This window comes from Pararge aegeria, chromosome 1 (assembly GCF_905163445.1).
Source record: "Pararge aegeria chromosome 1, ilParAegt1.1, whole genome shotgun sequence".
NCBI lineage: Eukaryota > Metazoa > Arthropoda > Insecta > Lepidoptera > Nymphalidae > Pararge > Pararge aegeria.
The window spans coordinates 6,050,211-6,063,779 of record NC_053180.1 but is presented as its reverse complement, the minus strand read 5'-3'; the positions used below and the strand labels follow the sequence as shown (position 1 = coordinate 6,063,779).

Here is a 13,569-nt window from a genome sequence, read left to right as displayed (position 1 = left end):
ATAGATAGTCACAGGATATTTTAATACCAAAAAGTATATGACACACACACACATCTATCTAGTTTTCGCAATTGGCTACAGTAAATTAAATTTAATGCTCACTGTATAATTCATCCTCTCAAACCGTTTGTAGTACATCCACAGGCTGTTTTGGAATCTATGTGAAAATAAATAAATAGGTATAATATTTAATCATTTAGTACCTAATTAATTAAAATTTTACATTATTTTCAATAAGGAAACCACGGAAAATGAAAATAATAAGAATTAGTCATCTAAATCTTCCGTATAACGACTCATCAAGATAGATATAAGATATATGGGCGTACAGTACGTGCCACGTCTTTGAAGTAGCCGACGCGTCCCTTTCACTACGAAAAGGTGCAGTGCCGCCTCCGTCGCCGTCTTCGAACTAATCATTCTGACAGTTTCTAAAGATGAGTTTAAAACCGCTGTCAAATCATATGTTTTATGCAAAGGATATCACTTTCGCTTGGTCACTGTAACTCACCGTAAACAGACACTAATTAATCAGTTTCTATAGTACAATACAGTTTTAATATTATATGAGTTGCTGGTCACATATACATACGTTAAGTGATAATACATATACAATATTCTGTCCATATAAAAGTTTGCCAACGAAAATTGAACCTAGCTGCGTTATAATAAAGTTCAATATAGTCTAACGTACATTAATACGGTATGACATGGTTTATAGTAACATATTTATTATATGTATATATAATATTTAGAGCTATGTACGCGGGAAGTAGTGGCCTGTACGCGCTGGAAGCGGCGGTGGGGTGTCCTGCGTGAAAAATATATATTTTTTAATATTTCTGTAGCTAAAATATGGATATTATAAAGCGATACAAAAGCTTTATAACGTTTATATAATCAAAAGTATATGTCTACTGCTAATGAAATACTGAAATATCATGCAGCATTTAATTATGATTGCGAAAATAAACAAAACGGGCGAATGTTAATTTTGAGTAAGCGAATTTTATATCAAATGAGCTACAAAAATAAAGCTAGGTTAGGTTATATACGTTTTCAAGATTTTTAGCGGCACCAATATATTAGTAGCTCACTTAGTATTTTTAGTAAACCATATTCAGTCATTTCAAATCCTTTAATATAAATTCATATTCGCTCGTACAAATAACTACACTTTGAAACATTATAACAAAAGATCGTAACCAAAAAAAAAAGAAAAACAAACCTCTAGCACTATTTATGACGATATAACACTAGATGCCAAGCTCTGTAATAAATAAAATGAGAAATAAAAATAAAATGCTTCTTTGCTTGAACAAAACATAATAATATATACACGAAAATAATAAGTTCAACAAAAACAAGCAATGAAAACACCTGCTGAAGCTATAGAGCTAGTATTCTTAGGAGTAAGAGAACTTAAATGTATAGGAAAATACCCGAAAATAGGGCATAGTTTAATAGAAAGGACTAAACCCAATAATATCGAAGACTTTTCATTGATACTAAAATGGTTAATAACTGGAATTTTTTTATGACTTGCTACCAAATCACATGTTAGGCATGTTTTTTTTAATCAAATAGCTCCAATGTCACTAAATTTAAAGTAAAATTTTTGATTGTACGGAGTTCTTTCTGATAAACTTCGTCCAAATAAGCTTAATTTGCTATAATTAGCAAACAACGAAACTATAAATCCCGCCATACAGGTTGTAGCAAATTAGGCTTTTTTATTATGTACATCCGCCTAAAATCTGCTTCTAAAATTAATACATTCCTAATAATAATATTCTCTACAGAAATGAGTGTCATTCTCATTCTCATTCTCAAATTTCATTGGGATATTATTTGGTTAAAGAATAGTCCTCTTAAGTGTGCACAGAGCATCTCCTTTATAGGAGAGAATCATTAAGAGAGCTTTCACACTGCTCCAATACATGGTCTTGAACAGTTATTATCATGTAATTATCAACAAAATGTTAATAATCGGGATTGACTTTCTCACTCTGGGCTGATAGTGAGAATATAATTTGGCCTGCTCTTGGAACTCGTACCAACAATGATGTATTTCGTGATTACTAAAAACAAATTATTATTAAATTTAAAAAAAACATTTTTATAAAGCGTCTAACTACCACCTACTGCTCTATAGTCGAGCGACAATAAGGCTCTTCTACGGTCGTAAGGGCTCGCATGGAAGATGCAAGAAATCCTCACCATCTAACGTAACTTTATGTTACGCATGTGACCCCTAGATATTTTTGTGTGGGAAAGCTAGATGGGTGTGATAATTCGATTTACCATCACTAGGTGTAGTCAACTAAAATATTTGAATTTGAATTTGCGTTGCATTAAGGAGTTTTTAGCGCTAATCATACCTGAACATTGTTGTCGTGTATGTAGTGGCGAGGCAATTGCGGTCGCGGCATCGGTTCGTCGCTATCATCGTCCTCTTCAAAATCTGTCACATTTCGAATAAAGCATAATGTTAAAATAGTACGATATAATAAAATCAGTATCAGTTGGGTATCATAATTCATAGAACAATGTTATTTTTGAATTTATCTTAGGGCTTGATATCACTGTTCGCTTTTTAAACCAAGTTTTGGTACAACAGCCAAGGCCTTTTAACGCGTAGTTTGAGCTTAGCTTGCCTGATCGCGTTTAGTTACAACAGTGAAATCGTGCTATAGTCAAAAGAATATGGGAGGATTTTTATTGGCTGTAATAAAAGTTTTCAAAACATGATAGACGAATTCTCGTTTAGGTATTTCGGATATAACAATGTTTGGATGACCTTGAAAAGAAGAGTTTTTCAACGTGGTGGCAATTCTTGATTCTAAAATTATAATTTGGTATTTTTATGTTTCGAGTTAAATAATATATTTCTCCCACATCTTAGTCAATGGTCATCATGTCTTTATAATTCTCTCGTTTTAATTTTATATCAAATTTAATTAATTAGAATCTTGCTTGCACGAAAGTGAATGTCGGTAGGAGTTTGTAAAAAACATATTTGAAAAATAGTAGTCATGCAAAATTGAACATTCATGCAAAAGTTTAACATCGTGTTCCGGAATAAATGTGTGAATATATATGTATAAATGAACTGTACATTAGATTGAAGCTGTATGTGATGTTTAGTGCATATCCCTTAGAGCTGTTTATTTGATGCTAAACTGGCCGTAGTATCCGAAGGTTTGATAGTAGTCAAATTTTTAGTTTTGTTTTTCACATCTTTTGGCCACATTTATTGTAAAATAATAAATCTATAACAAGCCAATAAGTAAATAAAACTAGCTTTGCTCCTACATTGAGTTTCTCGATTACAATTTTCATACATTCAGAGCCCTATTTTGCCCCCCTAGGGTTGAATTTAGTTTATTTTATATCGTACTTAAGTACAAAAAAAAATCAATTCGGTTAGATTTGGACTTGGATATTTTCTCTTAACCACGTAAATAAGATAAGGACGATCGATAGTATCAATCATACCAGATAGTAAAAAAATGAACAGTGTTTTCTCCATGAATGAATGAACGATTGAATAAGACTGTTTGGCTTTAAACAAATAATTAAGAATCCTGTATAGTTTACAACCATTCATATTAATGTTTGATGAGATGAAGTTATATCTAATAACTAATAAAAGTGCATTTAAAGTTTAACAAACATCTATCCCCCAAAGTAATTCCGTGTATAACAGAAGTATATGATCTTACCTCGCCTTTTCCGAGCCTCCAAACCGCCTTTTACCGTATCCTCAGTGTCTGAACCCTCTGCAAAACATTTAGTAACATAAAACGACTAAACACATCGAAATCTTTAAAGGACCTTAACATTTGGTGCGTTGGCGTACGTAGTTATAAGCCGTCGATGTGTACGATTTTCCAGAAAGATAACACACCGTACAGAAACAAAATAGTCAATAAAAGTTGTGTGCAACATATTTGTGATAAAAAAATAATCCATTTGGATATTAACTATCAAAAATATTATGTATTGTAGAATCAATAAGTTATGCGAGTTCCTTAATTGAGTTTTTAAAACTTTGACCCTCTTTAATGATTTTTCTATTTGATGCCATCTTCATGCATACCTTGGACTAAAACCTAGTGCACGCCACTTCAGATGATCCACGATGTGTTAATTATTTTTACAATCTAACCTCATCTCTGTGATACGTAATATTATTACGATGGTAGGGGGCTAACCTGTTCGAGTTATAACAGTTAAAGGGTACTTCCTAATTGGTTTCAACACGGCATCGTAGCTCCCGTGTGAGACATATAATTTATACGACCGATTTGATGTCAAATTAAGCGTATGATTTAAATTATAAATGAATAAATTTATTTCCAGAAACGTATTCCAAACTTGCAGACCATGGAATTTCGTATTCCGTGTATTAAATGATTAGAGACTTCATAAAATTACCTTAAAAAACACTGAGTAACAACCGTGTATGTAAAAAATTATAACACACATGGGGGTTTCGAAAAGGCTAAGTGTGTCGTAAAAAACCATGCAAAAAATATGTCAAATGCGTGCCAAGTTACCATCATTACAAACAGTAAAACGGGAGAAGGCATGCAAAACCTACGCTCTATCTTAAAATTTTCGTTATGATGCCTAGACATTTATATATTATTAACAAAAGTTTTTTTTTCGTCATCTGTGGAACTTACCGGAATTGAGTTCTCGGACGAGAGTGGACATCGCATTTGTGACTGAATCCGCGGCGTATAACAGGTCGCTTCGTAGATTCCGGTTGTCTATGCCCACTGTAAAATATATATATATGCTGGACTGAGTAGTTGTAGAGTTGAGTAGAAATGTGCCTTAAAGTGTCCTTGATATGCCACTTGCAATTCCCGTAAAGAATTATCGCGTCACTAGTTTCCCGACTACACACTTCTTAAATTCATATATCACTCTATCTCCCTCGTAATTAATTAGGGGAGAGGTCAGAAGAAATGTTTGAAAACCAATACAACATGCCTGTCTTCTTTTATAAACACATCTTATACCAACGCAACATAAGGTGGAATAAAGGTATAAAGAAGAATTTTGTATGAATTTTGTATGTATGTGAAGGAGTTAAGTATTTATTAAGTGGAAATTAAGTATTTAATTTGTGTATTAAATTTTTGGATAGAGATTTTTCAAGGATATGTTTTTTCAAGTAACCAGCCAGGCTGACCGAAGCCACTTCGGATTGGGACTCAATGCTGTGTGTCTTTTATCTTTTCGCTCAATCTATGTTATTTAACCTTTCATTAATATTGACGATGTTGTATCTTTATAGCCTAGACCTGACTGAACTGTATGCTGCCCGTGCCTTAATACCACATTTGCTCGCTCGCAATCGAGGTGTCTTTTTCGAGATTTCGGATCTTATTAGCATTGTACTAGCGCTTAAATTGGCCTAATTTTCTTCAGCTTTGGCTTTTGATAGAACGTTTATAACACAAAAATTAGAAGTGCCACTCTAAAGCGAGTGGCATTTGGTCCATTTTACTTCGGCGATACATAGTTCAATATTCGAAAAGGACTCTTCGATTGCGAGCAAGTATATCTTATACCAAGGCTGCAGTTGAAAAGCAAGTTCGTTTCGGTGGCCGGATAAATTGCTTTGGTAGTATCTACTATGGATAAACTTTCCTCCTTTAATGTCTTGATGTTAAGGTCTTGATGATGAGATATATTTGTTGCTTATATCGAGGGATTCAAGGAAATCAAGCAATTTAATTTACGTATGTATTTTACTCACTAGTGGTGGGTCTTTGGTTTTGATGAAAACTTCTTCCGTCACCGCCCATTGATTCCATTGCTCCTGGACAAAATACATTCAGATAAGAAACCAATTGACTGTCTAAGTTATGAAAGCGAATGGGATATACATAAAAAAGTATCAGGGTCCATATTATCTACTTTCAATTAGTGATCCACGAGGCTCTATTTTGGGTCTCTTTCTATTATTTTGGTGTATTATTTCTATTATTGCATACAGCGTGACCTGTTTGTTTGTCTTACAATTAATCGCAGAATTAATCTGTTGAATAAAAATAATAATTACAGTTTGGGTTAAAAGAAGCACTCTATATCGAGTGTAAGGGGCGCGGTGCGGCGGGGGTTTTGATTCAATAAATTGTGGTCGTTTCATGAGAAAGAAAAATATTTTAATATATATTAAACATCTGTGACTTGTGTGAGAAAAAAATGCAATAAATATGCCTGAAATAGGCTTAAGACTCCCAACAGACCTAAATAGAGAAAATTCAGATCATAAATTCCTAAATTGCCGAGGATCGAATTATAAGACGACAAAGCTCACCACTGCGCTAAGATGGTCATTACATCTAAAGTATAAAGAATTTTAGGACGTACCAAGACTATGCGTCATGTCGATGCGCTCTCTTTCCCCCAAAGATGGCGTCTGCGGTGCGCTGCGTACAGTTCCTCGCGGGGCTAGCTCTCTATTGAATGCAAGAGACCTCTTATTAGAAACAGAAACTGCATCTGTATTAATCTTAAATTAGAAATCTTATGTACCTTGTCGCCCGCGGTCGAGACAATTAAAATAAATGACATTTTGTTTAAGTATTTTTTTTCATCATTGGTACAAAACATTAAGGTACCATTATCATCATTAACAGCCTATTTCAGTCCACTGATGGACTAAAGGCGAGAGGCCTTTAGTCCTGGAGGATTTGCCCATAATAACCAAGCTGGGCAGGAGGGTTGGTGATCGCAGTAGAAGGTAGTAGTAGCACAGAGGACGCTGCTTCCCGCTCTCCGTTATATTCCCTTGATATATAAATTAGTAAATAAATACCTTTCTGGTGCTGAAGGCTGTGGTTGCGAGCCCGGAAGGGGTGGACTTTTAGTCGATCGTGGGGATGAGTTCGGAGTAGACCTGGGACTGGATTGTTGAGTCTATAACAAAAAAAAATTACAATATTACTAGTTATTAACTACTAACTAAGATCTCGCGTGGTGGTTTAAAATAAAGCAAAGTCGAAAATTATTAGCTTCATGATTTCCCGCCAATTGTACATCTTCTGAGCACAGACTATGAAGACCACGCGTCAAGTAATGATGAACGGATTATATCTACGTTTTAACTTTTTTGTCGTTGCTGTTGGATGTTTTAAATATCCACACACCTGAATCAAATGGATTCAGGTGTGTGGATATTTAAAACATCCGGGAATAAATGAATATTACTAAGAAATGGGCGAAAACATTTACAATACAAAAAAAAAAGATCATTAAAAGAAGTAAGAAACAACATATTTATATACTTTTTATGCGTGAAACAAAAAATCCTCACAAAAAAAGTTATCCCTTATAATCAAATGTACTTACTATCTACTATAAACTTACAATAATTATTATTAATTATAACATTAACCTTCGTGCACATGTGCATACAATTGAGTTTAAATACGCTTTCACACCTCCTTATGTGCGTCTTTAAGTGCACGAGTGAGAAGTAGTGTGGAAGTCGAGGATCAGTTATCAGCACTCGCCTTCAGCTCGGGTGATAACCATCTCGGGGGTTTTTATGCAATTGTAATAGTGGACAAGAAAAGCGTTCGTTTTGTGTTAAATGTGTTTCTTAGTTTAACATGGAAGACAATCCTGCAAGTGCGGATCTAACGGGTAATCAAACAATTAAAAAAAAAAAAAGTAATAATAAGCTCTTACCTTTAGCATCCTCATTAATCCTTCGAGCTGATGCATGAGATGCTTCCTGGATTCCTGTAGCGAGGATAGGTGGCCCTCCAACTCGTCTTTGCGCTGTCGCAGTGCGCGTAGCTCGGAGACCAATGGGGGGGCGGAACCTGGACAACCAGCGCCTCCCACTGCTTCTGCCTCTTGCTGTCTTCTGAGAGATAGTGGAGTGATCATTAAGGGAAATGGATATGGCATAATCGAAAACGAAATATTCGGATTTCTGTAAATAAACATCAAAAACACCTATCGATGGACACCGAGCGGCAATTTTTTGGATACGTTTCTTAAATGCCCTGCGCAGTTTCGCTCTGTTTATAGGCGATGGGTTGGGATGGTACTATGAAAACACAAACGCAATAGGTGCGTCACAATAAAAACCAAAATATACCTTAGACGTGCGATCTCCCTCATGATTTCCCTGTTCTTAGCCTCGAGTTGTGATATTAACTCTCGCTGCTGTCTCGCTGCGTCTACTTCTGAACCCTCGGATGACGAACGACCCTGTAAATAATCTAGATCAACATCTCTGATCACCAGATTAAGCAGTTCATACAAATATTTTATAGTTAAGGATAATTCAATCGATATATTTAACGATAAATGTTTGTTTACTCCATTAATATTGTTCTTTTTTTGCTTTTTAAAATAATTAATACAGAATTAGTTTGCTTTTTTTCTCCTTTTGAATAATTATGTATGTGTATAATTGTGTATCGGAGAAAGGATGGATGTGGGGTCCCAAGGTGCTGAAATGGCAACCCCGCGCTGGTAAGCGCATCGTTGGCCGACCCTCAACGAGGTGGACAGACACCATTAAACGCGTCGCAGGTAGCCCCTGGATCCAAGCGGCACAGAACCGTGGAATTTGGAACTCTCTACAAAAGACCTTTGTCCAGCAGCGGACGTCTATCGGTTGATATGATGATGATAATGACGACCATTATGTATATTTACGAGTAGTTTCTCTTTTCATTTTTTTTCTTTTTTGCATTTTCTTTTTGTGTTATAGTGTCCACCTTCAATTAGCGTCGACTTGAATAATGATTAAGCATGTCGTATTAATATAAGTTAATCTATTGCGTGTGATTCTGTTGATGGTGCTTTAAAATAAATAAATAAACATCTTAAATTGCGTTTATGCACTTGTGCATAAGCGTTTACTGCAGCTATTGCTCGCGTTCGTCGTTCGCGATTATTATGGTTTTTACAAATATCGTGGGGACCGTTTGCTTTCCTGCCGTGAAAAGTAGCCTATGTTACTCTCAGTCCTTTTAACTGACTCTATGCCAAAAATCAAGATGATTGGTTGCTTGGTAAGGACTTAAAGGGAGGCAAACAAACAAACACACTTTCATCTGTATAATAATAGTATTCTATATGTAACTCTATTATGTAATCAATTTCTTCTATTTACTTTTTAATGTAAAGTATTTAATCGCCAGAATTTAAGGGCAGAAGCCAAATTGTCTATGGCAAATTTGTTACAATTTAAGCCATTTATTTCTCAAAAAGAACACAATAGTCACTTACATCGAGAATAAAATAATATTTTAAAATAAGTAAATACACGAGCTGGCGCTTATTTACCCCAACGGCTAAGTCTAGCAACTCAAAGGGGTCAGCATTTCGGGTACCATGCCCATAAGTGTACAGACGGCTTAAATTTATTGTAAATATTAATTTTAGTTTGTAATTACTATTTATCAAAAAAAATATATTTTTCGTTGGTTTTACTAATAAAGAATGAAACTTCAGTAAATACAAAATTTCAAAGTGCGTTATATATTTTTGCGGGTGGTTAAAGAAAAAGTTAGCGAGCGATAATACAAATACTCTTATAAGGAAGAGGTCACATTAACTTAACTGAACGGTATTTTGTACATGTTCAATAACAAGTTTTTTAAATATTGGTAAACTTTTATTTATTTTTCTAAAGAATTTTATTTATTCTCCTCAGCGGAAATAGCAATTACCTGACAAGATAAAGACCTAACCTGCGGCTTTTAGTAAATAATTGCCTGCTTTTCCGGTCCCCACAACTATATCCATAAAATACTATATTCAGTTCGTATAATTCAAAAGCCACATTATCGATAATCAATAAGAAAATAATTTTATTGTACTAAATAAATAAACCGATCTTACCAGTTCTGGTGTAAGAGACGCCGACCTTCCCGCTCGTGGCTGCAAAAGAAATAAATGCGATATGAGAAATAGAAAAAGGAACGGGATAGGGAAAAAGAAGATTGTGCTATAACAATCAAAATCCAAAAACATGAAAGAATATTAAAATAGTCATAAACAACGTAATTCCACGCCAAAATGTTATGCCTCATGATCAACAGGACCAGACTTGAACCGTAGCCGGGAAGGAGTCAATTATAAGTATAAATACTTTTATGCGCAAGTGCATAAAATTAAGTTTTAGCCCGCTTGCACATAGCCAAAAGTACAACTTTGAGCGTTAGAAGTGAAAATTTATAACGTGGGTTATTATAACTCAAATGTCACACTAATCGTTTAAAGCCCATTAAGAGCACCGCGGTGAGTTTAATCTCTTTAATCCCTCTCTCTCTTCGAATCCTGTGTCCAGCAGTGGGACATAAGTAAGTTGATGATTATTATGTTATCTTTAGACTGTGTAGGAACATCCTGTATAGTTACCATAGTGCGGTTCTCGTGCGCCAGTCTAGCCGCATAACGCGCTATTAGACGATGTTCGTCATCGACGCCTCGGGATAGATGCTCCGCTATACCTATTGAAAAGGTAAATTTTTATAAAAGGTACATGGAGAAAACGTCTACCAGGCCTTAGTACAAATTTTGCTCGTTCGCAATCGAGGAGTATTTTTCGAGAATAAAATTAAGTATCATAAAATTAAAATAGACCTAATGCCACTCGTTCTAAAGTCGCAAACCCTGTACTTCTAATTGTTTAATACTAAAGTTCTGCCAGAATACTTATATTCATACGAATCGTAGGCAAATTTGAACTTTAAGAAAATGTAAATAAGACCCATTTTACACCGATGTTCAAGTATTATTAGCATCCGAGCAATAGCGCACAGGTGGAAACATCCTATTTTCTCTTGCCCTAATTTGGCAGGTGCACACGATAATTTCATCCCCTATTAGGGGTTATAATCGGGGGACATCATTTTTGTCCCGTGTCTATTCTATCTGATTATGCCACAAGAGAGTTCTTCAGTGAATACGTACTGCGATGCGTAGATCTGGATGAACGACTATCCAGCGAGCCAGTGTTGACGTAACCACCCACATACTCCGGGAATCCGTTGTGTACAGGCACTGGTGAAGGAGGCCTGGAATATTAAAATCAATTAATAAATGCCAAGTGCGTTTGCTCATCTTTCACGCAGCGATAACGCAACCGGCTGACATGGGCGCAAAAATATTATCAGATCTCCAGTTATATAAGCCGCAGCGCAGGGTTAAACAAAACCAAGTTTCCAAAATTATTATTTTAATTTACCTAAATTACCACTAAACGACACAATGTGCGGACCGATGTGAGGTTACAGTATATATATATTATATATACATTATACATACTATTATATATATTATATATACATTATACAGCCAATCCTTTAAACTAAATCAGTGTTACGCTCTCCCACATAATATTTAGGGAATCCAAAGCTCGCAGGATGTTACAGATTTATTTTAAGAAAGAAGCAGATCCAATTAAAGCATATAAAATCTATTACTATTGGATACAAGTAGGCGTTACTTTTCGGAACTCCATGATATATTGTGAAAATTAAGCTTTGCTATACTCAGCGAAAAGAATCTGTATGGTGTAATCTATAATTTCTTCGATCTTTACTCCAAACCAAACAGATCTTCGTCAATGTAACGTTCCGCTCCGACACCGGAGCATTCCTAGGAGATGTTGCCAAATGTGTCGCCTTTTATACCTTTCTTATCCACTTCTAATCTAAGCTCCTCCCACCTCTTAGTACCTCTGAATATATTTAATAAAGGTGAAGTTGATAAATTTATTTGTTCGTTTAGCAATTCGAACCTCCAATTATTATTTCCAATTGTTACCTTAAATTAAGTCTCAACCCTTTGTCGCAAGTATTATAAGTAAACGCACCGTATAAATAATAAGACCTTTTTTTTGTAAACTCCATGTAAACTTACACAATATGACTTAGGTTGAGGGTCCGCTCAGGTTGGTCGGGATAGCGCGGTAACTGCGGTCGCGCACGTTCCGGTACGCATCGGAATGATTTACGTAATGTTGCACCGATTTGTTTGGACGGCGATTTCTGAAACAAATAAGGTAAAAGTCAAATTTTAATAATTGTTTTTACTATAGTCGTAAAAATGTAATAGGCCCGTTTTGACATTTATGCAAGACCATAGAATGTAACTTGGAACGAAACTGAAAGAAACAATAAAATAAAAATCAATTACATACAGTGTTTTAAAAAATACGTAAATTTTTTTGGGACGTTAAATAATATGAAAGAATATATCGCGAGTATTCTTTTTGCGCTTACTTTATAGTAGCATGCAATTTATAATTCTTGCGAAACGTTCCGAAAACAGTTACGTTCTCAGTCTTTTTTTTTATACTAGAGCTGTAACCATTTTTTTACTGAATATCGAAATTAAATACTGCAAATAATGAACTTAGTTCTCAAAATGGGTTCTAAATAATGAGTCTGAGTTGATGTATCTGACCAAGCGGCACATTACTGAAACGTCCCCGCGCGCACTGCGCAGTTTTTCGTTCCTCATCTTGTAAAGTTGACTGTGCGCTCGTTTATGTTTGAGATATATTGTTTACTATTACGTTAACTATGGCTATTCTATTTTGGACATTAATTTAAACATAGTGATTTGACTCGATTTTTGTGTTTGTTGTTATATAGTACTAACTCCGTTTCAAAATGTTGAAAAGTGGATGTATAATCAACAGCCAGTCACGCGTATTGGTTGTAAAGTTAAAGGAATACTTTGAACGAACGAACACTTTACAATACATAATAATATCAATCAAGTACTGATACAAACTTGAATTAATTTATCGTGAGTATCGAGTCCCGAGTCTTATGGTTCCATAACTAGTTACGTCGCGATGACAAATGTCAAAACGGGCCTATTACATTTTTACGACTATAGTAGCCCCATTGATGGCGCTTTTGATGCGAACGTTACATAAAACGTGTACATTTTGTGTTTGGACGGCTGATTGACGACCCTGCTTTCTGAGTCCAAGGCCGTGGGTTCGATTCACTTTCGTTCCACTACTGGACAATGTTTGTGTGATGAACATTAATGTTTTTCAGTGTCTTTATGTCTATATTATAAGTATTTATGTATATTATTCATCTGTTATCTTAGTACCCATAACAAAAGCTATGCTTACTTTCGCTCTGGATGGCGATGTGAGTATTGTCGTAGTATATTTATTTATTTTTTCATTATTTACATGGCAAGTAGTTATAACATATTCGCTAACTTAAAAATAGGAGAAGTTTACCCCGGTAATTATTTACAAGTATATTTTTTGGCTATTATATCCACTTGTGCGCCAATGCTCGGAGAGTTAATAAAGCTGTGGGAGCAGTGTGTGTTTGTACTGTCGTAATATAGGTATTTATTTATATATTTATAAAACATAGATCCGAACCACGTCCATGCCACTTGTCACACACACTGATGTCCATCGAGAGGCATTATGGTTACAAAGCAAGAGAAATATAGTGTCACGATTGAAAAAATGTATATTTAGTTATACAACAAGTACCAGGATATCATAAATTATACACACTGAATTGTGGTGTG

At 35.1% G+C, this 13,569-nt stretch overlaps 1 protein-coding gene across 1 annotated transcript in view; it reads right to left on the bottom strand.

Annotated features, from left to right (window-relative positions):
- Positions 1-222: 222 nt before the first annotated feature.
- Positions 223-13,569, bottom strand: part of LOC120628166 — a 44,801-nt gene continuing 31,454 nt past the window's right edge. Inside the window, exons 27-39 of the mRNA XM_039896441.1 lie at positions 11,917-12,044; positions 10,966-11,069; positions 10,411-10,502; positions 9,892-9,930; positions 8,135-8,247; positions 7,717-7,894; positions 6,842-6,942; positions 6,394-6,482; positions 5,777-5,839; positions 4,692-4,787; positions 3,726-3,782; positions 2,382-2,464; positions 223-811 (exon numbers count right to left, since the gene is read on the bottom strand). Of these exons, the coding sequence (XP_039752375.1) occupies positions 758-811; positions 2,382-2,464; positions 3,726-3,782; positions 4,692-4,787; positions 5,777-5,839; positions 6,394-6,482; positions 6,842-6,942; positions 7,717-7,894; positions 8,135-8,247; positions 9,892-9,930; positions 10,411-10,502; positions 10,966-11,069; positions 11,917-12,044 (1,197 nt within the window). The 3' untranslated portion in view covers positions 223-757. The remainder of the gene's footprint in view (positions 812-2,381; positions 2,465-3,725; positions 3,783-4,691; positions 4,788-5,776; positions 5,840-6,393; positions 6,483-6,841; positions 6,943-7,716; positions 7,895-8,134; positions 8,248-9,891; positions 9,931-10,410; positions 10,503-10,965; positions 11,070-11,916; positions 12,045-13,569) is intronic.